This window comes from Diadema antillarum, unplaced genomic scaffold, assembly GCF_040938485.1.
Source record: "Diadema antillarum isolate AM-2024a unplaced genomic scaffold, OU_Dant_1.0 seq00000507_RagTag, whole genome shotgun sequence".
Lineage (NCBI taxonomy): Eukaryota > Metazoa > Echinodermata > Echinoidea > Diadematoida > Diadematidae > Diadema > Diadema antillarum.
Genome location: NW_027271462.1, coordinates 2498302 through 2524834, shown reverse-complemented (window position 1 = coordinate 2524834; position 26533 = coordinate 2498302). Strand labels below are relative to the sequence as shown.

Sequence of the window (26533 nt, the reverse complement as noted above, 5' to 3'; positions counted from 1 at the left end):
ACCTGTCAATGATTCATGCCCTTGGAAAAAAAAAAGACCAGAAAAAAAATTAGCTATAATGAACAGGTTGATGAATATGCAGAAACATATACATTTCTTAAACATAAACACACATGTAAATGTACACACGTATACGCATTTATATATGATAAATCAATAGATAGGAAAATAAGAACCATTACAATGGAATCTATAATTGTAGAGGGTCTGGGATAAAAGCAACTTTATCCAGCGATAACTTCAACAACCAGTTATTGCTTCACAAGGTAGTTTTCAATGGTATCTACAGAAAATTACCATGTGCATCATCTGCAGGTATAAATAATATGTGGGCGAGTATAAGGACGGGGGTGGGGCAGTGGATTGTAAGAGACAGATAGACAGACTGACAGAATGTGACACACAGACAGACAAGCACACATGGTAGTATGGACAGAAATACAGTGAGGCCCAAATGGGAGACGTGGATGGACAGGTGCAAGGAATGAGAGAGGGAGGGGCAAAGATGCAGACACAGAGATACAGACGAACAGACACACATGGATGTAGGATTCAACAGGAAACATAGAAACATATACATAAGAATATATCAATGGATAAATGAATATATAACTAGATAGATAGATAGATAGATAGATAGATAGATAGATAGATAGACAGATAGATAGATAGATAAACAGATAGACAGATAGATAGATAGATTGATAAACAGATAGACAGATAGATACAGTTGAACCTCTCGTATCCGGACAAGTCGGGACCGGGGCTCATCTGGATAAGGGATTTGGCCGGATACGGGAGACTCAATGCTTTATACATGTACATATACATACACATGTACTGATGTAGCCCATTGTAGTACCACATGTAGTAATGTGTATACTGCAACCTTTTCATTGTTACATTTGGGGATGTTTGGGGATGTTAAAATGTCTGAAGGTAAGCAATTTGGAAGGAAATTTGATGTAATGCATGTTAATCATGTTGGAAGCAATATGTAATTCATGTGTGTTTGTGTAGGAGTTCTCAAGGAGTTGGGAATCCCCCTTTCCTCCCATAATTATTTAAAAAAAAATCACGGCGAGATTGCGTCCGTATAATAGAGAGATCCGGATAAAGGGAGGCCGGATAAGAGAGGTTCAACTGTAAATAGATAGATAAACAGATAGATAGAAAGAAAGAAGACAAATGAACAGACATCCTGCGAGAAAGACACGATAGATGGACAGATGACCAGATTGATAGATACAATGCAAGTAGGATGGTGAGAGATAAACTACACATATAGACACATATTCACACAGAAAAAAAAAGAGATTGATATGATAGACCGAGAACGGGAATGAAACAGATGGACAGGTGCATAACAGACAAGAGAGAAACATAGAATATTGACAAGAGTCAGATGGAGAATGCTTGGGAGAGAGATAGCATAGCAGAGTTGGAGGTGAAGTCGTCTTTTGACACGGGGAATGGATGGGAGAGGAATTGAGTGAGACTGGAGTGGAATGCTTGCTTCAATATCTGGGGCAATTGTCCCGGGAGATAAATCTTCCCTCCAAAACTGCAGACAGCTAAACTTCACATCCAATGCACGCCTGATGCCGACGAGATACTCCGCACACCACACACAAACGTGTCTTCACCAAGTTTCAAACGTATCTACCTTCACCCATTGAAGTTGTGGTTAACATGCTCGGAATGGGGGGGGGGAGGAATGTTTCTATCACCCACAGAGACATTGAAAAGTGTAAAAACCAACAACAACAACACCTCCCAAGGAAAAACAAAAGAAAAAGAAAACATGCACAAACACACACAAAACAGGCATGCTGTCAATTTTTACACTTCACCGAGTTATACAGAAGCTGATGCTTGAAACAATTATTCTGAAGCATCCTACAAGAAGTAAAGGTAACAGAAATATGCACCTAGAGGAAAAGTCTCGTGACTTCATTACAAAATTGCCATTTTGGATGTATTTTGTTGCTTAAGATAGCGTAGCCATGGGGAGTTTGAAAAGACTGAAACTTTTCACAGAACTAGAAGATGCTCGAAGTATAAATCAAGTCTGGCCACACAGAAGTGGTTGGCATGGAAACTGCATCCCTATTTCAGACCACGCCCTCCTGTTCAAGGCATGCACCTCTTTCTCAGCCACACTATTGCTCAATGTCAGGGTGAAACATTGGAAACCTTCCCCTTTCACAGTAACAAGGAGCCACAAACACATTACCCTCCAAAATGAAAGAACTAAAATGAATAAAAATGAAATTCTGAAGTTGGCAGAACTCACAGTATCTGTCCATTTCAGATTTTTTTGTTTTAAAAAGACATGATTTCAATCCCAGTAAATGATCATACAAGTGCACCAAAACTAATTCTTGAAGACCATTACAATGCTCAGGACTACAAAAAATCATTATCAATGATCACTGATTCAATATCAACTAAAGAAAAAAAAGAAGAAAAGAACTCGTCTAAAGTTGCACAATGCTGAATCTGAGAGACACTGCTGATTGGCTAGTATTGCTTCCGGTATATCAAAAAAAAAAAAAAAAAAAAAGTCATTTGATACATTTCTGTGAAATTCTGTACCAAACACGACCCCCTCTTCCATGAAATTCTGGAATGTGAGAAGCGATCTTGGGATTCCGATGTGAACAGGGGTGGGGGTGGGGTAATGTCCTGAGTTTCCCACTCATCCTGAGTGCAAATACCGGGCAGACACAAATCAGACAAACGTTGTGATGTCTGGGAATACAAACCATAAATACACAGGGCAAAACGTGATGAGAGCTGCCTCTAATCACAGCCTGTCTCTTTTCACCCTCCCATCTAAAGACATTTGTCTGTCCCCACCCCCTTTAATTTTTTTTTTCTTGAAATCCAGTCCCGTAATGTCTCAGCAAACTTACATGTGCCTGATTGATAACTGACTTATCTGCACACGCTGTAAGACAATATTAACAAATGCTGGCAGTGCCGCTTTCAACGTTCTTGCTTGATCAAGTTTTACAGCAGCACCCTAGCGCAATGTATGGCTGTAATTTAAAAGAATATTTAAGCTTGAGGAAACAAATGAGGAAAATATTGTAGAGTTTCACTGCAACAGATTAAAAGAAAAATTATAGGTTCTATACAATACAAGCTACTGGGAAGGACCAGGCGCATGAATCAATCGAAAACCAAGATGGACGTCAGTTAAATTTCAGTGCATCAAAACTTTTACACAGGCTTCAGTAATGCCAAGTATCTGTCTGGTTTTTATTAGACAGCTTCTCAATTGTGCTTGTGACCACGAGTCACAATGAAATACAAATTTGGTCTCTTGAACTTTTAAGAAGTTGTAATTATGGTCAAAATCAGTTTCCTTTTCAATATCCTTCTTTTTTAAAGGGTATTCTATGGTCGTTTTACTTCATTGACATATCTTAATTGATAAGATGTTACTCCAATCTCAAGACTTCTTGAGTCTTCCATCTTAACCCACTGAGGATGGAGTCATTTTTCGATAGAATAACACGCATTTCCCATTCACCCCAGCTCGAGAATACTGGCGATTAGTCTATGACGGGGTTAAACATGGCATGCGTCATCAACTGGCACCCTATTCAAGTATGCAATTCAACCAGATTCTTATTCTTTCTATTATCTGAAGGACATCTTGGTGATTTTTTCCCCTTGTATCTTTCTTCCTAATTCATACTTTGTCATGTGACATGTTGCTCTGATCCTAACCTTTGACATAAAATCTGCTGGGACAGCAACTCTTGTAGAGCTTTGAATTATACCAGTAACGCTATAAAAGTATCGTGTAAATATCATCATATTTTCCATTCTGTTGCCTTAGGAGCAATTTGACCACTACTTTTTTATCAAATTTCTCCTGCAAACATGAATCACATTGGCAGCTGTCAGAGTGTGCATGCATGGTTTTTGGTTTCACTATGAAGTGACTAGCAAATGCCCCTTCTGACCACCTGAGTGCGAAAATAGAAAGGGCTCGTCACACCTGTTTTTACCCAACTCATAATTTCTATATGTTGTACCATGGAGGATGAATCTCCCTTGCTTGTATCAACTTATAGGGGAGGGGGATACTGCTAACTAAAACAGAGAGAAAGGGGCAGGGAGAATGATTTTAACATAACTTTAGTGAATTCCTATCCAAACTGAAGGAACAATTTCTTCATCGCAGACATCATGCGATCAATGCCCGACTGCCCCTGTCATGTTTGTCTACACTGCCTCTCTCTGACTAGCATGCTTTGATTCTGAGAACCGGTGAACCCATGTGGGTCAAGCTGTCTGCAAAGATGGCCTTTCATTGGGTTCTCTATCGACTTGGACAGGTTTTCACCCGGCCTTTGGAGAGGTCATCTGAAACGACTCGGAACTCGTCAAAGAAATTACCAGCAAGTGGGTTGGACCCTGCATCGGGAATGGTGCAATCTCATATGAGATTAATACAGAGCTACGACATACAGGGACATTTTTTTTATTGTATCAGTAAATGCACATTCATTTAATTCTAATTGAGCTGGCCAAATATATCTTGATGGAGGAACCTTAACTTAATTACAGAGAAAAAAACATCAACATACAGATGCATTTCTCTAGGCTTGATGAAATCACACCATTCAAGGAACGTCTCGAAACATTCCAGGGCAAGAAAAGGACACAAACGGAGGAAGTGTCATACTACGACTGCAGCCGCCCCCAGGCTAGGGCAGGAGCAGAGATGGACTTACCTAAGCAGGCCTCTATATAGGTCCCATCCCATGCTTGTCAAGACATTTTCTGCCATTCAAAGCTGTCTGTCTGATGGTTAGCCTTAATAGGAATCAAGAAAAGTGCGACGGCGATGGACTTAGCCTCACTTTTAAGGTTTGCGCCGAGCTTTTCATCTACGATAGGAGGGTGCTCAGAAAATTGGGTTTCTCCACATGTTCTTCCTAGTTTTCTATTTTCCCTCGTGTGGAACCATGTGTAGGGAGGAAAAGGTATTCTCAGAATAAAACTGAATGAAAAAAAAATTGTCATTAGCATGCATGCATAGTGAATTAGGAGGGTTGAGCCGACTGGTACTGTTGACCAATGATCGACACTGTCTACCCATTGCGATGGCAACCCAGATGACTTGCCCCCAAAGTGGGTGGAGACCTGGGTGGATGCCGACCAATGATTAATTACCATGTAATCTGATAATGCTCTCATTTGCATAGTTCAAAGGTCATCAATTTTGAATTTTAAAAAAGTGGACAGGCTGTGCAGCCCCTGAGCCCGCCAGAGCGGGAGGAGCCACACACGACAGATGCTGTGATTTGACAGTAGGGTTGTTCACGTCATGCCGTCTGCTAGCCACTCAGCCAAGCTAAGGGCTTTGGGGGGGGGGGGGGGAGTGGCTGGTTGTACCCTCGCCACGGTTCCAGGCAAGCCATCAATCAGAGACCATGTCGGTTCCCCCCAGGACCCCCTGGGACGGGGCTCTGATTACAAAAACTACAAGGGCCCCCATGGCTGCGGCAAACTGATCGACTCACTTACTACCCCGCACCACCACAAACGTCTCTCTCCCTTTACAGCCCTGAACTTGCCGCTGGCTTTGGCCTGTGCCGACCAGGGTCTTTTCAAGGGCTACAGCACAGCTGGACTCTTGCCATAACTTTTTCTTTTTCTTTTTGTTTGCTTGGTTGTTTTTGCTCTTGTCTTTTTCTATTCAAACAATATGTGGCTACCTCACACTTGCTGGCACAACATTTATACTGGCCAAGGTTCATGAGTTAGTCTTACAAGACAGAATCTGGCAGCAATTTTGTAATATATCAGGATTGTACAATACAAGAAGTTAGGATCACATCTATGAGGGAGCTCTGCTAAGAAAACTACTTTTGCAAGATGCCTTTGTAGCAAATCCCCCACCACTGCCAATTGCCATTGTCATGATTATACAACATATAGCTTGAGATAAGACTACACAACCAATTCCAACTTATACCAACAGACTCAAGACTGCTCTACTCATTTGCCACAGTATCTACAATAATATCATATCACCATTGCCATTGTTTCAGGATATATACACAGTCTGGTGGAATACATGTCATATTTCTAGTCTGAAAACCTCGAATTACAAGCCACTGTCTTTCATAACATACAAAATATCTTCAGCTCCTATCATGGTGCATAATAATTGTCTCATAATGCCTTCATATCTCCTCAAATAAATAACAACAATTAAAAAGCTTAAGTCTATGTATTTACATCTGTACACCACTAGTTCATAACAAATGGAAGCACAATACCAATGTACATAATCTATCGATGCATAAGTGCAACATACAGTGTGGCACAAGTATAATACAAATGAGGAAATTCAAGTTAAATGCAGCCACCAAAACATCTCTACTGTCTCTACAGTGGCATTATAATGATAAAAACAACATTGTGGTATTACACACAAAAAAAAATCTGATAAATATATTCTTCATAGCATATTAATCATTCTAGTTAGTGAGAGCACAAATTCTTTTCTGCTACTGCTATCAGAATTAGGGTCAAAATCAGGGTCAAAAGTATAGGGCATATATCTAAGACATTGCATTTTCACTACCTGTGTACATAAACCTATGAATTGATCACTATCATCATAGTATGCATTGATCAGAACATAATTACTATTCAAGTTCAACCATGATTTTTTTTCACACTGGAGGATAATCAATGAGAAATGTATTACAAAAAGGCACCAACAAGGCTTTACCTACATTGTGTGTGCTGCTTTTGCTGTATGTCTTCAATATAAATCACACAGTTCTCTCAGTTTTCTTCCCAAGTCCACTATTAATCGGGAGAAGAAAGAATGCAGACTCTATCCTCGAAATGCTAACAGGGAAAGTTTGGCGAAACTATTCCACAAAATAATTTTGTATTATTCAATTTCTTGTGTCAGTTCTCATAGATCGTTAACACAAAGCGTCGCCCATTTCAGGCAAGCCTTAGTAATTTATTGGCCTTAGAAATTTTGACCAAGTACCAGCACATCTAGTGAGCAGGAATCCATACTAACTAGTGTCATTGGCACTCCGCTGAGTCCGGTAATATTTCTGGGGCATTTCTCTGAGCTTGCACAATATGTCACATTGTGCATTTCACCTTATTTCTCTGTCCACTTCGACCCATATATCCAAGCTGCCTTGGTAAGATTAATTTCTGATTTGTAAGTCAAGAAACTAACCCATGCCTACTGGAAAACTATAAATAACAGTCTAGCCTTTCTAAAGGCCCGGAAAATACAATCCCGCTAAGTTCCTACTCCTAATCAGTCACAATATTTCCCTCTCTGCAGTTCAGTGAACCCTGATGTCAAAAAGAAGAAGAAGAAGAAAAAAATAAGACTAGCCTTTTATGTATGTGTGTTTGTGCACAAGTAAGCTTTTCCATGTGGTCAACAAGATCTTATCAGTGGATAGCAATCACACACCTCATCAGGCATATATCACATTTCATTGAAGTCTATGTTCCTAGTTTGACGATAAGAAATGAAACCAAATGTAAATCAGATTTTCTTTCATCTTCTTTCAAGGCTTCAATCATCACCAAGACACCTCGACAAGATTCTAATTTTCATGGTTCAAAATGATCACAGACTGGGACAAGATTCTTTAGTGTTGTGACACTCATGACAAACAAATTTCCATTTTTGTAGCAATAAGCTCATAATTTCTTCTCTTCTTTAAAAAAAATACAACAACAAAACTCTCAAATGATGATTTGCACATTTTGGGTAGGTTCAAGTTGATTTAGCCAGTGAAATTTAAGTCTGGATTGGCATACATTTGATGCTGTTCCATCACTAAGTCATTGCTGGGTGCATTGTGTATCTTGGTAACCATGGCTACCATAGTCTGCTGCAATTTAAGCCTTTAGGACACAGGGAACCTCATTCCATTGATACATTCACCACATACTTCTGGAGGAGTTGGATTTCTTCCGTGCCTTCTCATCTTACCGCCATCATCAATGATGCGAGATACAGACATTGAGCTGACGTCATACAAGGTTTTAGTTTTGTTTTGTTTGTTTGGGCTTTTTTTTTTTTGGGGGGGGGGAGCAGAATTTAGGAGTGAAAAAGATGAACTCTGATTCGACCAGTGGCAATCACCAATAACAAGGCCCTCCCTTTACAAGAGTAGTGCATATTAACACAAATTTATATATCACCAATTTATGGAAGAACAAGGAATGATCCATATTGAGGGCTTTTTCAGACTTCAAAAGATTTTGAATAGTCCACTCTTGTCAGTAAGTACAAGGGAATATGCATGCTGCTAGTATACAAGGCTCTTAAATTCCCTTCCCCCCCCCCGCCATTTTTTTTTTTTTATTTTCTTTGCACAGTTTTCTTCCCCCTTTAGAATAACTCCAGTAAGCTCTTTCCACACCTGTAACTGAGAACTTTTAGCTGTAGTCTTTGTGTGTGTGTTTTTCCTTTTATGTGGGGGGGGGGGGGGAGGGTGGGATTGGCAGTGGTATGTCACTTTAAAAGTTCATATGATTCAAAAACTACATCTACTGAGGAGGCAAAAGTAATTGGACAGTATATCATTATTGAAGGGGTAAATGCATTCTACATTGGCTAACTTAAATATGCCTGTTTTTAAGAAACTATCAGTAAGTACTAAAACAATAATATACATTCTTAATTGTCCTAGAAAATTTGATCCAACATTACAACTCCAAGCAAAGTATTTACAAGTAAAAGAGTGAATAAATCATCTACCAAATTGATTGCAACTCCTAATCCCACATAGTGACCACATATACAAACATTTGTACTGAGCAGCGCAAACTGTGAACCGACATTCAAAGCTATCAAAATATCCAAAGGTAGGAAATTCATGCGCTGTATTATACTGGAGACTCATTTATGCTTTATCCCGCTTGGATTTACAATATTTTGAAAGAGGTGGGGGTGAACTGTTGCAAATTAACAAACTTCCTCTACTAATAAAGGGTGAGTGCAGAAAATCCAGCACACTGTTAAACAAGGAGGGTATATAAAGGTGGACTTATACACTAGTATATAACAGGTTTGATAATACTGGTACCTGTGTGAGTGAAATATTGCTCTCAAATGAGAATACACTAATACTGGTCTGGTCCTTGCATAGATTGGAGGTTTAAAAAATCTAAGATATAAAATGCATATGAATATGATCACTCTACTCTTCCTTTGATATTGTTCTATCTAAAATATGGTAAAAACATGACATACTGTAACTCTGAATACATAATTAATCTTGAATACTTATTTCAAGGTAATAAATGTCTCACCTCGTGAATACAGTCTACTCTCTCTTTTGGTCAAAGTTCATACATTTAATAACATCAATGCTCCTGTAAAAACCTGCTCTCTACCTCCATTCTCTTTCTTGAAACTACATCTCACAAAAAACAACAACATCATTTGGTAAACACTCTGACTTTTACAGTATACTTTACAACATGCTTATAGATTATCTATCATCTCTCTCCCTCTTTTTTTTTTTTTTTTGCAATATAATTTATTTAAGATGTTAGCCACTTAGCATGCAAATTTACCACAATGGCACCTCCACTAACAAGAGTGATTTCCTATTGTATGCTTGTAGGTATATTTCATGGGCAGCAATGTTGTAACATGTTAGCACCACAAAGTCTCATCTAAACATGCAGAGAATTTCACTCTAACTTCACTAAACTGTCAAAACTGCTGCCAACAGAAGAAAATTCTGAAAAAAAAAAAAAATCTGTGACTATTAATTTGTAATGTGCCTATATAATTCATGTTTCATTTCCATTCTGATACTCAAAAGCCAATTACATTCAATATAACATCCAGCATCTGCAACTAAAACACAGACATATTGGCTGGGATAGCATGCACTCGTCATTTGTGGTCAATAGATGGCGCTATTCCTCTTCAGTCCCATCAAAACACTGCAGGACACAGTGTGGTAAAGAAACCTATTTGCAAACCTCTAGGATTCTAAGCATACCATCATTGCTACAAAACAAACAGAACTGGTTATTAAAAAAAGAGAAAATCAGTCCATTAATTTGAAAAAAAAATGCCTTTACCTAGTTTACATAGTTTTTATATTGTCATCCATTCAATTCACAAGCACTAGGCATACAATATGAATGTATTCCATTGTACTTCATCGTTTGTCCTGGTGTGCAATATAGTAGATATGACTATGAGAGAGGTAGAAATCTTCAGTGAACATACAGTTATTCCATGCAGCATAAGCACTTAAAGAAGATGATTGACCAAGAAAGATGAATACATTGTACATAACTTAAAACTTACATTCTCACACACACGCATAATGCAACAGAACTAAGACTCACAGTGAAGTTCCGTTCGACCAAGCAAGAATTTTCTCATCAGCCTGTTGACTGCCTAGTCATTCAAATTGTCAGAAACATTTTCTCAAACACATGTCCTTACCATGTTTCGATATCTACGAAAACAGAACTTTGCCCAACACACCTTCCATTACTTGTCAAAATTCAACCCTCTACGGACAGAACTACGATACATGTCATGATAACGGATAAATAAGAATTGTCTTCAGCTTCGAGATAGTAGTCCATTCACCTTCACGAACCACTCAGCCAACAGTGTACAACGATGCTTGTGTAAAACCCTCCTGTGCTGTTGGAAGTATAAGCCAGTTCGGGGTTCCACTTTGAGCATGAGCAGAAAAAGGTCACCTGTACCAGCAGAGCATGTTGGTTGTTAAATTCACTGAGATAAGCATCTGCAATGTAATGATTATTCAAGTGATCCTTATAAGTGGTGCTTGCCAGCACATCCACCTGACAGCAAAAGCGGTATTTAACACTATCAACAGAAAAAGATTGTTAATACATAATGTACATTCATTGCAAACTAATGAAATGGATGCTTTCCAGAGTGCTAATTATTGCGGATCAGTCTGGTCACCTGTTCTTCACAACTTCATCCTTTGTTTGAACCTGACTGCATGATGAATTCCATAAATTGTTACATTGGGCAAGCTTATGCCTTCTGTCGCTTGAAACTAATGGAGTGCCTGGCAAACTGAGAAAGAATAAAGGTCATGTGTACCCATGTGCCCATGAGCTAACCCCGAACTGGCTTATTTTCAAGTCAAGATATACTTCTAGTTGAAAAAAAGAAGAAGGAAAAACAAGTATGCTTGTTTAAAGTGAGACTAGCAAAAAGTGCTCAGAACCCAAGTTTTATCCAAAAATGACCTGAATATCGAATAGCCAATGCATACTTGTGCCTTCTTTCTTCCAACACTACAAAGGTATTTTTCATATCACATGCTTTGGCATCTTTACCTTGATACAACAGGAAGAGCATAGTTTCAAACTCAAACCATAACCACTACACCAATGCCTGCGACTTTCTCGTGAGTGATTTGAAAGCACACTACTCGTAAAAGGTCTGAGTGGGTTTGAAAGTGCCTTGAACACACATACACAGTGAAGTTTTTATGTTTCACAACAAGGCTGCATTTCGCAGTTGTCTAAATACAGGAGGTACGAAGTTGATGATGTCGAGCTATTCATGCTATTTTCTTTTGCACATTGCACTTTTCACAAAGAGAAACACATACAAGTCTGGTAAAGATGACTCTCATCTCTTTCATTTTTCTGTATTCCCCTCTGGTTGAACATGGAAACTTGATTTGAAGAGAATCACGCAAAGGCCTACACAAATTGTGCATGGCCATTTCTAGTCAATGACAATGCAGCCTAGAGAATTTCACCTGACCAAGAAAAAAAAAAAGATGCTTGGTGGTGTAAACAGAATGAAAATTGAGCAAAGTGTGAGGTGTGAAGAATGTCAGCATAGTGAATCTAGTGTATCATGAGGTATCAAAATGAGACGGTTCCTGAAAGATTCAGTCAAATGCACACAAATGAAATATCACTTAAAACATTACATTGAAGCAAAAGTGCTCAAGAATAGTGCTGAAAAACATCAAGCTTGCTCTGGCGGTCACCTCCAAACCATTTTGGAGGAAAAATGCAGAAGCATGCATTGACAGAAATGACCTGTTTCCACGGTGACATGCGACATCTGATTACAGTAAGCTAAACAGCAGAGAAGACAACGTCCATTCAATAGACAAATATCAGGTAACTGAGTGTAAAGTCATGTGACAGCCATTCATAGCATCTGAGGTATTGTCAGTACAACCACATCAGTGCATCATAAGAACATATGGAACATATCACGAATATACTCTGGTAAATTCTTGTTCGGTTTTACCAAATTGAGATACAGTGAATAGGTTAACAATAACACAAAATGTCGACGGTGTGCACCTTTGCAACCGAATCTCAACGGCTAAATTATTGGTGGTAGCATCACTTGAAGCAGTGTCTCTTTCATCTCTGAAAGTTGCCATGGAAACCATTCTCTCCCACATCCACGTTGCATCCCATGAGACGAAGACGCACTCGAGCCTCCTGGTAGTTGTTGCATTGACTGAACAGTAAAGAGATCAGTAATGTTCTCCTCCTGCGGACGGCATTTAAGATTGTGCATTATATTGTGTCTGTTTAGATGTCTCCTCTGTCGGAGCAAGAACAGCATGCGATGTAACTTCCTTGTCTTTGTCGAAGATACACATCCAGAACAATATTGCCAGTTGCTGCAAAAAGAGAAGCACTATATCCAGTAGGAGGTGGTTGTACACATGCATGATGTGCATGGTATTCCTGTTCAAAGCTGTCGAAAGTGTTGCTTTGAAGTAATTGGCTCATTTCCCATAGACGTATGCAATCCTACAGCGCACTATCCCTCAATGCTGCCTTGATATCAATGAATTCTTTGTGCACATCCTCTGTGTTCTGTTCGTCATGCTCACAAAAGATCACAATAATGTACTTCCTACGTTTCTGTCATCTGCCTAGCTTCCACGATGCAGTCGGGTGCCGGGTTGTTGATCTCTGGTCGTTTCATCACCACTTTTTGTCTGTATATCTACATCCCTTGTCTACAAATGGGGAACTCCGGAGTAGTTGATCCACTCTTCCGCATCATGGCAGCCATGTGCAATCAATGATACCTAGATCTCTGGAAGGGAAAATTGCATCTTTAGCACACCAGCAGTACAGTGGATACATGTTACGAAAAGGTCCTTGTTGATGGGACTGGTAAATCTTGTTTAAAGTATTTTGTTATTAAAGTCACCAGCACAATAGGAATTTATGTCACTGGGAATAAAGTCAATTGTTCTGTCTATCAGATATCTTTAAGAGCAAGTTTGCACTGTACTACTCAATTAGCAACTGCACATCTTTGATACAAACAAACACACAAATCCACATACAGACACACCCTAACACACACGCACAACAACAACAACAACAACAAATCCTCGATGACTAAATTGCACGCTAGTGTAACATCTGGATAAAAACAGTATTAAAAAAAAAGAAGAAAATCCAAATCTTTATCATGCATGGACTTTTTTGCTGTGATTGAAAATATACTGAAGCTGCACAATAGAAATAAATCTATGTGACAAAGACATTTTTATTTATGAATGTCCATTGTATGTCGGTGTACAAGAAGGAAAAAACTGGAAATTAGCCTACAAAAACCTTGCTTGACACTCTTCTGACTCTTAAATGGCTACAAACCTTAATCATTATCTGTCACAGAGACATCCTTTGAGAGGCCAGTTTCAAAGTAAACATTAAGTAAATAAAAACTGAAGAACTTTCAAATAACTCTTTGGCTGTCTTTCATTGTCTTGTTATCTTTTTGTGTTCCAAATAATAAAGAGAAAATCAATACTCTACGTTTAAAAAAAAAGAGAAAATTTCATAACCTATTTTACATGAAGTTAAGCCCCCCTATTTTGTTCCTTAATGCTAAACCTCAACCTAAAGAAGAGCAAACAAGCAACAAAAAAGTGTCAACCTTTGAAGGACAGATGTCACAGCTACATACACATAAGCACACAGCACAGTGCAAGGAAAAAGACCACCTCCACAAAGAATAAAATGAGATATGAGAGAAAGAAAAATGAAGATAGGGTGAGAGCAAAAAATGAATACAAGTCTCATTTTACCGTTGACCATTCTCCTTTCATCCAGAAGGTTGGCCTGGGGCATGCCCTCTCGTTGCACCCCGTGGTGTCTGCCGGCTTGGCGTTGATGTCACAGCTGCTATCCGATAACGTCACCCCGTTTCGCTGCCTGCACTTTACCACCCGCGACTTGGTCCCACCTCCGCACGACACAGAGCACTGTCCAGCAAGATAAGACACGATAAAAACATAAGGACAGATGTAAGTCAACGGTGCCCTGATCAGTTTGTCTCCTGGATTTCAAGATTTAATGGAATGACGCCATACCCTATTATGACATCACACACATCTTTTAACTCGATGCTTACAGCAACTAGATATTTCCTGTGTAAACTCGATTGGAATTACTTTATCTAAGAGGCAAAGCATTAATCAACACGGCTGATTACTTCTGCGTCTACTCCTTATCAGAGCTCGGCATACTTGGTGAGCCAGATTTGTTTGATGGGGGGCTGCTATCTTAGAACTGGAGTACAGTAGTGCAATCCCAGAGTCTGAACCCAACACCAATGTCACCCAAAGTCAGTTCAAACTTGTCCTGTTCAAGAGGTCTCTGCAGAGCTGTGGAATAGACTACCTGATCAATCTTGGAGATGGCAGGAATGGGTTGCCTGAGTCAAGTCACTGTTGGAAACGGAACTATTTGGATAATGGATAATGACCAGTGACAACATGCCCATTCATGACTTCTGTCTGCGCCCCTTTGAATTCATAGTAATTGTTAGTTGTAGAAGTCACTGTACTTTCCTTCAACAACAGAGCACATCGACAAGTACCGTATACAATTTTTTCATTCATTATTTTAAAAATCATCACAATTTTCATCATCATAATGATATCACTACTATGATCATTACTCTACTGAACAACATCATCATAATCTTTATCCACATTCAAAACGCTGTCAAGGAAGTAGCCATTGTGAACTTGGGGTGATTGCAAAATTACATATTATTGTTACTACATCATGAAGAAGTTGCAGCAACCTAAAAGAGTTGCAAATGGAAGTAATGAAATCATATAAAATCGAATGAAATATTTGAAATTGTAAAAAAAAACATGAGACAACAGCAACAACAAAAAAGCTCAGATACAGAAAGTACACATGTACGGGTACATTCCATCAAAACTGAAGTCAATTTTGGTACAGTGCTTCCTTCCATGCCAACTCGATCATCCCAGATTTTTTTTTCCAGTCTTCTCTCTTCCCTAGGGGAAAGTTCTGGGACATGTAGCTATCCAGAAGTTGGTGTTAGATTGTGATGGTATACTCACTTGGCCCCACTCCCCGTAGTCCCACGACGGGCACGGAGACAGGTCGCACGGCTCCGTGTTGGCAGGCCTGGAGGTCCTCCCGCAGGACGGCGTGGAAGAGTGGTCGTCATGGCATTCCACCCTCCTCCGCCTCACCCCTTGTCCGCATGTTGCGCTGCACTGTGGATTGGCAGAGAATTGGGAGAGGAGAATCGTCACCATGACTGGACGATTTTTTTCAAATTCTTGCATTTCAGACGTAAATTCTTCTCATTCATCCAGTCAAAGTACAAAATCGATAATTAGTTGAATAAAAAAAAAAACAACTGAAATTAAAGGGACTGTACAGTACTGGTTGAGGTGGGGATTCATGTTTTGAACATTCCTAAGTGAGATAATGAGAAACCTCTTATGAAATATGAAAGAGCATGTAATTTTAAGAAGGATTCAACGTTTATTTGATGAAAATTGGTTTTCAAATGGCTGAGATATCCAAAAAAGTAATAATAATAAAAGGCGACAGGCCACGCCTTTTATTAGGATCTCTTTGTTTCACCTTGTATTGGGATATCTCAGCCATTTCAAAAGAAATTTTCATCAAATAAATTTTTGATACCCCTCAGAATTGCATGCTCTTTGACATCTCATAGAGTGGTTTCTGAATATCTCGCAAAACGTTAAAAGCTAAATCATCACCTCAACCAGAACTGTACACAACCTTTAAACTCCTTTGTTGCGACATTTCACCATTATCAGTTGGCTTCTTAAGGGAGAATGACGCTCCAGTTGATGGAACAGCCCTTATTATATTTTTCACTCTTTCAACACCAAGGAGGTGATCATACTGGATAGAGAATCCAAATGGTTTGAAAGGGGCGTTAAGGAAGCCATCTGGTAACGAGTGGAAAGACCCGCATTCAACAAGAAAGGAGGCCTCTGCTTCAATTTGTCAGACACGTGGGACCAGGCCATTCGCAAGATTCTAAGCCATCTTTTGCACGCTGGACAAGGTCCAGTGCGCTCTAGCTTTGCACAATTTCGCACTATACATAGGCCATCCAATCAACAGAAGCTTCATTCACCCGAAGAAGCCAATTGATAATTGGCAAAACGTCGCACCGAGTGAGTTTAATTCCAGATTTTTTATTCAATTAACTATCGATGTTGCACTTCACTTTGCAATATGGCAGTCATTGCAAAATTATTGGATAATTGATAAAATGATATCGAGTCTTTCATTTGCAAACTGGCAAAGCATATCCTTTTTTTGCACAGAGTGAGAATGTTTTCTGAAATTTAACATTCAAATTAATATTTTTGTCTGAAAAAAAGAAAATGTTAATAATTTAGAGACAAGAAATCTAAATAATGATAACGACAAAGATAATCCAAGTGCTCTTCATTCTTGTGAAGCAGTGTGCTTCACCCGCTGAAGACTAGTCCCGAGTATTCTTGGGCTGGGGTGAATGGGATATGCATATTATAGGAAAATTAGTCTGTCTTGAACGGGTTAATACAAGAGTGCTCTAGTACATGTACACACACACACTGACCACACATATTACTAATTGCTAATAGACTCGAAATGCTCATTATACAAGATGTGGGAGACACATACTGAAAAACAAGTGCAAATCATTCTCCTCACAACAATCTATACTTACAGGGCTCCAACTCCCGGTGCGCCAGTAGCCAGTGTTCAAACGATTACTCTGATCTATATAGCCAGTGCGTCCTCTTGGTGGACATCTTTCGGTGTTGCATGTGTGCTCTATGCTCGGTTTCAAATTGGAGTCGCACTCCGCATTAGAAGTCAGGGTGTCATCAGGGTAGATGCATGCCACGTATCTTGTTGTCACACCCCCTCCACACGTGACAGGGCACTGTCAGTTGGAACACAAAATAAACGCTTATAGTTATGATATATACGCCCTATCAAGATTTCGAATTCATGTTCAGTGTAAGATTTGCCTTAAATACATTATGACACACACACAAAAATATATATATATTTCTTATCTTTATTCACACTGCTGGCTTCTATACATTTGTTCATGCACTTATTCTTTCAAGCAAAGAAAATGGATTCAGGCAGAATATGGGATATTGATACAAACAAACTTGCAAGAATTGCTTGACTTCTAATCATAAAGACAACACAGTCATGTATTTCACAGATACCAGGTTATTGACAAGGACGATTACTTTTACATAATTGAAGGAAAATATGTTTCATGGCATATTGGCTTCTGCAAGACATCTAATGAATATTCCACATTTGACCCATACTATTTCTGAAGTGGATACTACTAAGAATCAAATAGAAATTATTTGAAATACACCTGTATAAGCATGCATTCTTTATCTAGAGAAGCACTTTAAGAGCACAGACCTCCACCAAATGGCTCATTTCTACCATTGATCATGATCTCTCAATGAGATCAGGGTTTTTCACTCGTACACACAATGCATGCTGAAAATCGCCTGATTTCCCAATATAGAAGCCTTTTATGTCATCAGCTTCCAGCTGCATGGCACCTCGCCTGAGCAGAGCACGTACTTTAGTCTGCCAAAATATCGAAATACTTCCAGAAATCCATAAAAATTCCTGGATCAATACCAAATTTCAAAAGTCTTTTCCTTGTGTCATTCTCAACCTTTCCTGTAAGTTTCATCCAAATCTGTTCACAACTTTTTGAGTTATTTTGCACACAGACAAACAAACAAACTAACAAACAAATGCCGATGAAAACTTACATGTAATCTCATTCCTTGGTGGAAGTAATAAACAAGTTTTAGAAAGGCAAGATAATGAATCAAATCTATAATAATAAAAAAAAAAAAGCCCACCTCTCTCCAGTCTCCTGTTCTCCAATGTGGGCATGCCTTTCGCTCGCACATTTCAATGGACGGAGGTCGAAGGTCGGGGTCACAGTCTGTCATGTTGATGTACTCGTTCTCATCACGGCAACTCACGTATCTCTCTCGAGTGCCAAGGCCACATGTAGTAGAACACTAAAGGGTTGAACAAAGAGAAAATTTACATCTTTAAAACAAAATGTCGCTTGTTTTTTTCACTATCTGACTAAATTTCTAGTGACCCATGACGTACGAGAGGAACTGTTGCAGTCTGTTCTACTCTGAATGTTCGCATTCAAGAAACTCGTCCGTATCTTGATTGTAAATAGTTTTCACATTTGTTGTCTCAGAAGCTTCGAGAACAGTACCTCAAAGATTCTCAGTTTAGTTTATCAGAGCTGTAAAGGGCTGTAAAATTCCAACTTGAGTGATTTTAACAACAACAACAACAAAAAAAAAAAAGTTTTATCCTTCTTTTGGTGAAACATTACTTTAGTTTTATACACATCAAACACAAATGCCCATTTTGTGAGATGTATCCACATGCTTGGATTTCTTCATCACAATGTAAAGCAGAATCTTTGACATTATTTAATACCAATGTCGTTTTTAACCTCCTATGGAGAAGGTGTCGCGGTTCAGTGGATAAGACAGCAGACTGCAAATCTAAGGTCCCTGATTCAAGTCCCCTTGCTGCGGTGGTTGTGCCCCCAGGCAAGGCACTTTACCCACATTTCCTAGTCCTTTCGAGGGGACTTAAAACTGTCGGTCCCCTAATTGCGTGTTTTCAAGGATTCAACGCTTTCTTTATATCAGCCATAAAAACAAGTCCTAATACAGAATACAAACATAGAAGTTTCAGGACGCAAGTTCACTGTCGTCATGAGGCATCGTACCATACATAGGGCTCAATATCGGTGGTGCATCAGTGGGTGGTCCAGTGCCCCGGGGCCCCCACTAAAAATTGATGCCAAGATTCAATACTGACTGTAATGTTTCCCTATACTTCAGGGCATTTCTAATACATTTCTCTTTCAAACTACGAAAATTTCTGATTTACAGATTTTAGAGGCCCAATGGGCCACACAAACGAAAGAGTAGGCCTAGTGTTGAGCCCTGCAAACATGATACTCACTGTTGTCCATGCCCCTGTCCTCCATTGACTGGTGTATATTCTCTTCTGCGTCTGAGGGGCGACGGTATTCCTCAGAATAATCTGGGCAATCTGGGACCTCTCGTCACTGCTGGGGAGCGGCCTGGTGGTCGTGGGGGCCATGGTGGTGGTGGTTGTAGGAGGGGGCGTGGTGGTGGGTTCCGGACACGCCTCCCTCTCACACACCTGCTGGTCGATCGGCTTCGATCCGGCGCTGCATTCTTCATCGCCAAGGGACAGGCCATTGTACTCCCGACACTGCACAGCACGAAGCTGGTAGCCAATGCCACATGTGACTGAGCACTGTATCAGATGAAGAGAATTGCAGATTATCAAGTTAGATCATATTACTTTTAAACTTTGTTTCTCCAAATGTGACAACCCCATTATCAAGAATGTATGAGAATTACCCATGCAACCTCTAAAAATACACTTTCTCCTGTTTTTCCCCACAAATAAAACTAAAGCTGTATCATCATCAGTTGAAAGAGACCCAACAGACAAGGACTTATCACACTTGTGAATGAAAGCTAGCTGCTTCATTGTACAGATATGTTACTTCATTGCACAGATATGTTACTTCATTGCCTTATAGTACATTGTATATTCTACTCTCCTCAATATTGATTTCCTAAATCACTGAATATGATACCATTTGCTGGTTTTTAGTGTGTTTTTTTTTTCTTTTCATTAAGCTACATTGGTATTGCACATGGGACAGCAATCGTGATACATGAAATACATGAAATAATTTCATACATACAATGCCTGCAATTTAAAAAAAACAGCCAGGAAGCTACATTACACACGTATGAAGGGTTAAAATGACTCTGTCATACCTGACTCCACTGCCCAGTGGCCCAGTAGGGGCAGTTCTGGAGTGCACAGGGGCGTGTCACCCCTGGCTGGGTGGATGCATCACACACGGCCCTGTCCACTTGCTCATCGCCTTGGTAACAGAAGATAACACGGTGCTCCTGTCCCTCACCACACGTCACAGAGCACTACATGATGGGAAAAAAAAATGCAATTTTCTGTTGCTGTTGGCTCCAAATTCCAAACATATCCAGGAATATATGCAGCCTATATCTTTTCTGATGGTGAATTCATGGGATTAGAGGACACATGATAATATGAGAGCTCTGCTATTTCACTGCAGTACATCTCAAGAAAATGCACGTCAGTGAATACACATCAGTAGTTAACATTATCATCAGCTCACTATAGAGATAGAAGATGAAATTATATTCACCATCAAAATCAGTACAAACAATTGCTATTTGAGATTGTACAAAAGCCCCATCACAGAACTCATGTGTTTGTTTTCTTGTGACAGTTCACAGAATTTAATGGTCCATCATACACTGTATCTACACTGTAGACAGTTAGAGGGAATAACTCTCAGGCAGAGAGATAGATACATACATGGATCCCTTAGTCAATTAGCATGATACTGTGGATAGATGGATGAATGGAAAAATGTGTGGACAGACTGAGAGACTGATGGACAGATCTGATTACAATGAATTTTCTAGAGATGGACAGATGGACAGACACACAGATAAACAGACAGCCTTCATTGATTACAAGACTGGAACTGTGGATGAATAGAAGGTAGAGTCTCAGTGGATAAGGACTTGGAAGGAGAGAAAATAGGTGAGAGAAACAGAAATAGGCGAGAGAGAAAAAAAAGAGAGAGGCAAGGGAGAAGGAATGTGAAGGCAAAGGTATCAGGTGACTTACTGCACTCCAATCCGAAGTCTTCCACTCTGGACACGGCTGGTCATTGCAAGCCTCCTCTACATGACGGAGCGACTGGTCACAGTACTGGTCAGCGACCACATAGCCTTGTCCGTACCGACAGGTGCTGCTTCGGGATCGAAAACCACCGTTGCATGAAACAGAACACTGTGGGCAAAAGAATGGTATGTCAGTAAAAGATTTTGTAGAAGAACAAATTTTAACAAGTTTATGCCAAAAGAAAAAGAAATGGTAGCATACTTTCGAACTTCTTGAACCTCACTTGGTTTACACTATATTATGCCCTTCATGGAGTTACAATGTATTACTTATCCTACATCCATCAGGTCATCTTTACATTGTTGTGACATAATACGTATGACAAGAATTTCAAACCTCTCACTAGCTCTTCTGACTGTGGACCTGTAGTAGACCTGTAGACCTGTGAATGCTTGTTCTGGGCCAATGGAAATATTGTATAGAGAGTACCAAACCTCATGAATGTGGAAATCATATATTTATCCACTGTAGTGAAAGCCATCAAGAAATATCCCCCATAGAAATGATTTAGGTGAAGATGATGATAGGTATGATCACAGGTGTTCAAAAGAATATGAAACAGACAAAACTAGAAATGCACTCCGAGAGCGCAGACCTCCGCCAAGCAGTTACTTTCCATCGATGATCTTGCTCTTCCATATGGAGATCAGTGATTTCCACCCACTGAAAAATTGCCCGATTTTCCCAATATAGAAGCCTTTGTTACGTCATAAACCCTCAGACGTGCGGCGCGCCTCGCCCAGCAGAAACTAGGGCACGCACTTTAGTGCGCGCATGCAAACCTCAAATACGCCCAGCCTGAACTCCCAAGTTCATTGACCCTACCTGCCAAAATATCAAAATTCCTTCATAAATTCCCCCAAAATTCTCGGATCACTACCAAAAGTTTATCGTTTGGTACTTGTGTCATTCTAAACCTTTCCTGCAAGTTTCATCCCAATCCGTTAACTGCTTTTAGAGTTATTTTGCGCACGGACAAATGAACGAACGAACGAACAAACCAACGGTAACGAAAACATAACCTCCTCCCTTGGCGGAGGTAAAAAGAATATGAAACAGACAATATGAACAAACAAACAAACAAACACAAGATTTGTTCACCTGGGACCAGTCAGAGTATACCCAGCGATAGTTCCTGCACTCCACCTCACACCCCACTGTCTCCGCCGGCCGCTGCTTGGAGTAGCAGTAGTGGTCACTGATGCGGACATACTCCCCCCTCTTCTTCCTCTTCATACACTGAAAAGACCGTTGCTGGTACCCCTGACCACACGTCACTGAGCACTCTGACATCCGGTTGATCTGCCACCTGAAAATGATATCATATTTTGATGCAAAGCTCACAAAAAATTTAACCCGTCGAGGACAGACACTAGATAGGCACCTGCCAAAGTATTCTCAAGACTCATCGTCAACGGGTTAAGGGGGGGGGGGGGAGGGGGTCTTCTTTGCATGGTATAGGCTACACATTGGTCTGACGAGAAAACCATATACCCTATGTCATTATGACACACTGAATTTGAAATGACGGGATATAATTTCCATCTCTGTCCAACATTTATACTCATTTCATTTTTTTTAAATTCTGCAGTTACATACATACTGTATATTTGAACCAGAATAAGGTTCATCCTTGGTAGTTTGAAGTGGCAAATATCAGTGACCTCAGGGTTATTGCGACTGTGTATGTAAACTACCAAGAGGTCACAACCTAGGTCACGCATAATTCTGTTTCTAACATTGGCTAAACTGAGCACAAAACATGTGCTGCCACCACACAACGAATACCAATTATTATGTAAGTACTGGGGATCAGAGGCTTGTCAGACACGTATGTGTTACTGGCATACCGTACACTCAGGTGTGTCAGGTTTGCATCAAATCTCAGACATGGAGGGAATACTCACGCCACTTCGCAGCGGGTGTTACAGGGCTCCCTCACGGGGTCGGGCCTTGGTTCGGTGCACAGCCTGTCGTCCACTGGCAGACTGTTGGCATCCACGCAGCGGATGGCGCGCTGCTTGTAACCTGACAGTGGTGAATAGCAACGCACAGGAAAAAGACGATAACATTGACTTGCATTGGCGGCATAATGCATACCATGTCACGAGGATTTGACTCTCATTTGCACGATTACTAGGGTGAGAGGGGTCTACTGGAGGAAACAATTTTGTGTGATGTTAGTTTGAATATGGAGACCTAAATACAAGTTACCGGTACTGCACGAAGAACTGCAACTTGTGGTTACAATGCAACAACAAAAATGTATAACTTTAACCTCTTTTTTCTTTAACTCAACTTGAAGACACCTTAAAAGAAACACAAACTGAAATTCAAGAACTGCATTCGTGACTAAACCTGTTAACATCAAACACTGTGCACAATTTGCATTGATGTTTGACACATACAGCTGAAATATTCTGAATGCCAAGTGCAAGCTAAAGTGTGATATGGCAGAAATTGAGGTTTGCACGAATGACATAAAACAGTGTACATATGATAGAGTTCATTCCATAATTTGCATTCGTAGCATTTGTTTGTCTCCATACTGCCTAACACATCGAAGACACCTCTTATGTTCCCGCAAAGTTTTGAATAGACTGTAACATAACATTGCAACAATAATCTTTTCCACAGATGGGTGGGTAAATTTTGTACTAGTTTTGTATTTTGCACACCAGAGGTATAATTTGTCTACAGAAATCATGCAATCTTAAAATGACAATCATACCATCTTTCCCACCAATCTTTGATATCTTTGTTTTTTCAATTTTGCCCAGCCAATGCTTTACAAAACATATTGTGAGAGTTTCCTTGAATGATGAGTATAATTACTTGATGCACTACACATTCTGATTCAGTGATGAGTACATAAATTGTACTACAGGCAACTGCAATACTTCACAGTTTTGGAAACCGATCAATTTCATACTCTACAACACCGGTGCAATCACAAGAATGTGCTATTGGTTTCTTTACTTTGTTTCATTAATTTTACTGACACATGAATTCATACTATTATTTGTCAAGTATTCAGTCAGTGAAAGTGAAAAATGTGAATTTTATCTCGCTAGATCAGGTGCCAGAAATTTCTCACAGAAACAGTAAATACTGTTTGTTAAACATAAACACAGCGGGAATCTTACCGTCGCAGTCACTGTCGCAGGCACCCCAGGGCCCTGTGACATCCCAGGTGGTTACTGCAGCTGGAGGGGGCTCCCTGGGTACGTTGAAAGAATAGGTGACGTTGGGAGGATACAACCTCCCAACGGATAGGATCTAATGGGAACATGGAGGGTGAAAATAGGAAAGGAAGGCAAAGATGAGTACAATGAAACCCGACAGAAACCAATTGCAATTTGGAAAATTAAACACGCATCCATGGTCTCTTTAACTCTGTATTTAGCCTATCATTTGAAGTAAAATAGGATATCAAATTGAATTTCAGTATTCAACAAACAGACTACAGATGAAAAAGACAAAAAAAAAAACCTCAAGAAATACAACTGTACAAGGGAGCAAATATCTATGAGAACAAGAAGGGGAGCTAAAGGATCTGTTTTGGGCTATCTTTGAAAAGTGGAAAATCTCTACTAGAATTAGAAAGTGGCTAACAAAATCAGATACTGTAAAACAAGGAATGTTCACATGCATTTTAATTTCGCGAGTGCCGCGAGTGCCAAGATTCGCGAAATTAAAAGGCACGCGAAAGTTCTTGTCTACACTATATGTATTGAATGCCAGTGGCGTTTCGAGAAAATTTCATGCCGCAAAAAAAGGCCTTCAGCTCCAATTCGCGAAAAATTCATGCCGCGAATATATCATGTTTTACAGTATCCTATGAAGGTCTCTCATGCTTAAGACTGACTAAAGTGGCTTTAACCCTGCACACAACTACAAGATAAGAACACTTTAAAAAAAAAAACATTTCTTGGCCATATGAATGATTGTTTACAACATACTGTCTTCAACAATGTTACAAACATTGTATGGCAAGACATTCTGGGTCAAAAGAATGATTGCTTGCCATAATATGCTGCCTTCAAACAGCATCTGACAAAACGTTCTATTTACATTCTTTGAAAGCTAAACTTAGCATTATACATGATGTACCTTAAAAGATGAAAAGGAATGTGTTTTGCAAAACAAGAATTCATTTACACTGAGGACTGATCTGTACAGCACATAAGCATTTGCTGTGACTAGTTTTTATGTCAGTAAAACATGACGACCATGACAGAGCTAGACTTACATATAGGTTTACTGCCCTGGGCAGTCTATCCTCTCCAATGATGGACTCCACCGTGGTGTTTGAGCCACTATACTCCAACACACTCTTGTTGATGTAGATCTCCTTGGAATACATACTGACCACAAAGTTGCCATTTAGGATGAATTCGTTGGCGTCGTTGGACAAAGCTGCGAGAGAAATTGACCGATTCACATATATACATAAGAGTAGGGACAGGAAATAAACAAGGCACAGACAGCTAGAAGACATAAAGACGATAAATCTTGTTGATGCATATTTAAAATGGAACACAAAATCTTTGCAATAAAAATAATGGGGATACAGGGGTATGGATGTGGCTTTCAATCACTCCACATCACTTGCAAGGCTAAAGCTTCCTACTAGAAGTTTCAAGAGAAAAATGCAATGTATGTACTTTCTACTTACACCTAAGGTTTTTCTTTTCTATATCTTTACAGAGGAAACATAGTCTTGCAGCCATGAATACCAAAGAACATTAAGAGATAGAATTAATAATGAAAGTAAGGATATGAAAATTTGCACAGGAAGATTTTGGCTTGTTTTTAAAAGTTTAGCGATCAAGCAGCTACCAAAAAAAAAAAAAGTTCCTTAACATATCTTTAATGTCACTTGCAGGGAAGTTTCTCTGTGTTCCTTCAGATCTTCTCACTCACCAAGATAATTGTCGTCGTCCACCTTGCCATTGTATGAGTACTGTCTAATGTTAATCTTATTTGCACCTGCAGGTATGGTTACAATCAGTGTGTATCCTGTTGATAGAGAGAGAACATAAAATCATTTAAGAAATGCAAAATGAATGTCTTTAAAGGTGGCATGGCATGAAAGGCAGATAATCTAAATTGTCGGTGCTGGGAAATGCAGAAAAACTTTCAACTTTCATGCTTGATATTGCACAGATACCATCTTTAGAATTTCATGAATAAAAATCAATTTAGTGATATCTATAAAATTGTTTGTACACAAGAAATGTTCCCTTTAAATTCCATTCAATCTCCAGTCTTCAGGAAATAAATGTAATTTGATCCAAGATTACCTCAAAAAGGCAAA

The 26533-nt window shown here is 39.6% G+C and overlaps 1 protein-coding gene across 1 annotated transcript in view; it reads right to left on the bottom strand.

The window, feature by feature from the left end:
- LOC139734050 (A disintegrin and metalloproteinase with thrombospondin motifs 9-like) overlaps positions 1-26533 on the bottom strand; it is a 206661-nt gene that overhangs the window by 20170 nt on the left and 159958 nt on the right. The window contains exons 17-28 of the mRNA XM_071644866.1: positions 26140-26235; positions 25466-25632; positions 24360-24492; positions 23121-23241; positions 22315-22522; positions 21157-21321; positions 20253-20417; positions 19396-19716; positions 18252-18416; positions 17066-17284; positions 15423-15581; positions 14130-14306 (exon numbers count right to left, since the gene is read on the bottom strand). Of these exons, the coding sequence (XP_071500967.1) occupies positions 14130-14306; positions 15423-15581; positions 17066-17284; positions 18252-18416; positions 19396-19716; positions 20253-20417; positions 21157-21321; positions 22315-22522; positions 23121-23241; positions 24360-24492; positions 25466-25632; positions 26140-26235 (2096 nt within the window). The remainder of the gene's footprint in view (positions 1-14129; positions 14307-15422; positions 15582-17065; positions 17285-18251; positions 18417-19395; positions 19717-20252; positions 20418-21156; positions 21322-22314; positions 22523-23120; positions 23242-24359; positions 24493-25465; positions 25633-26139; positions 26236-26533) is intronic.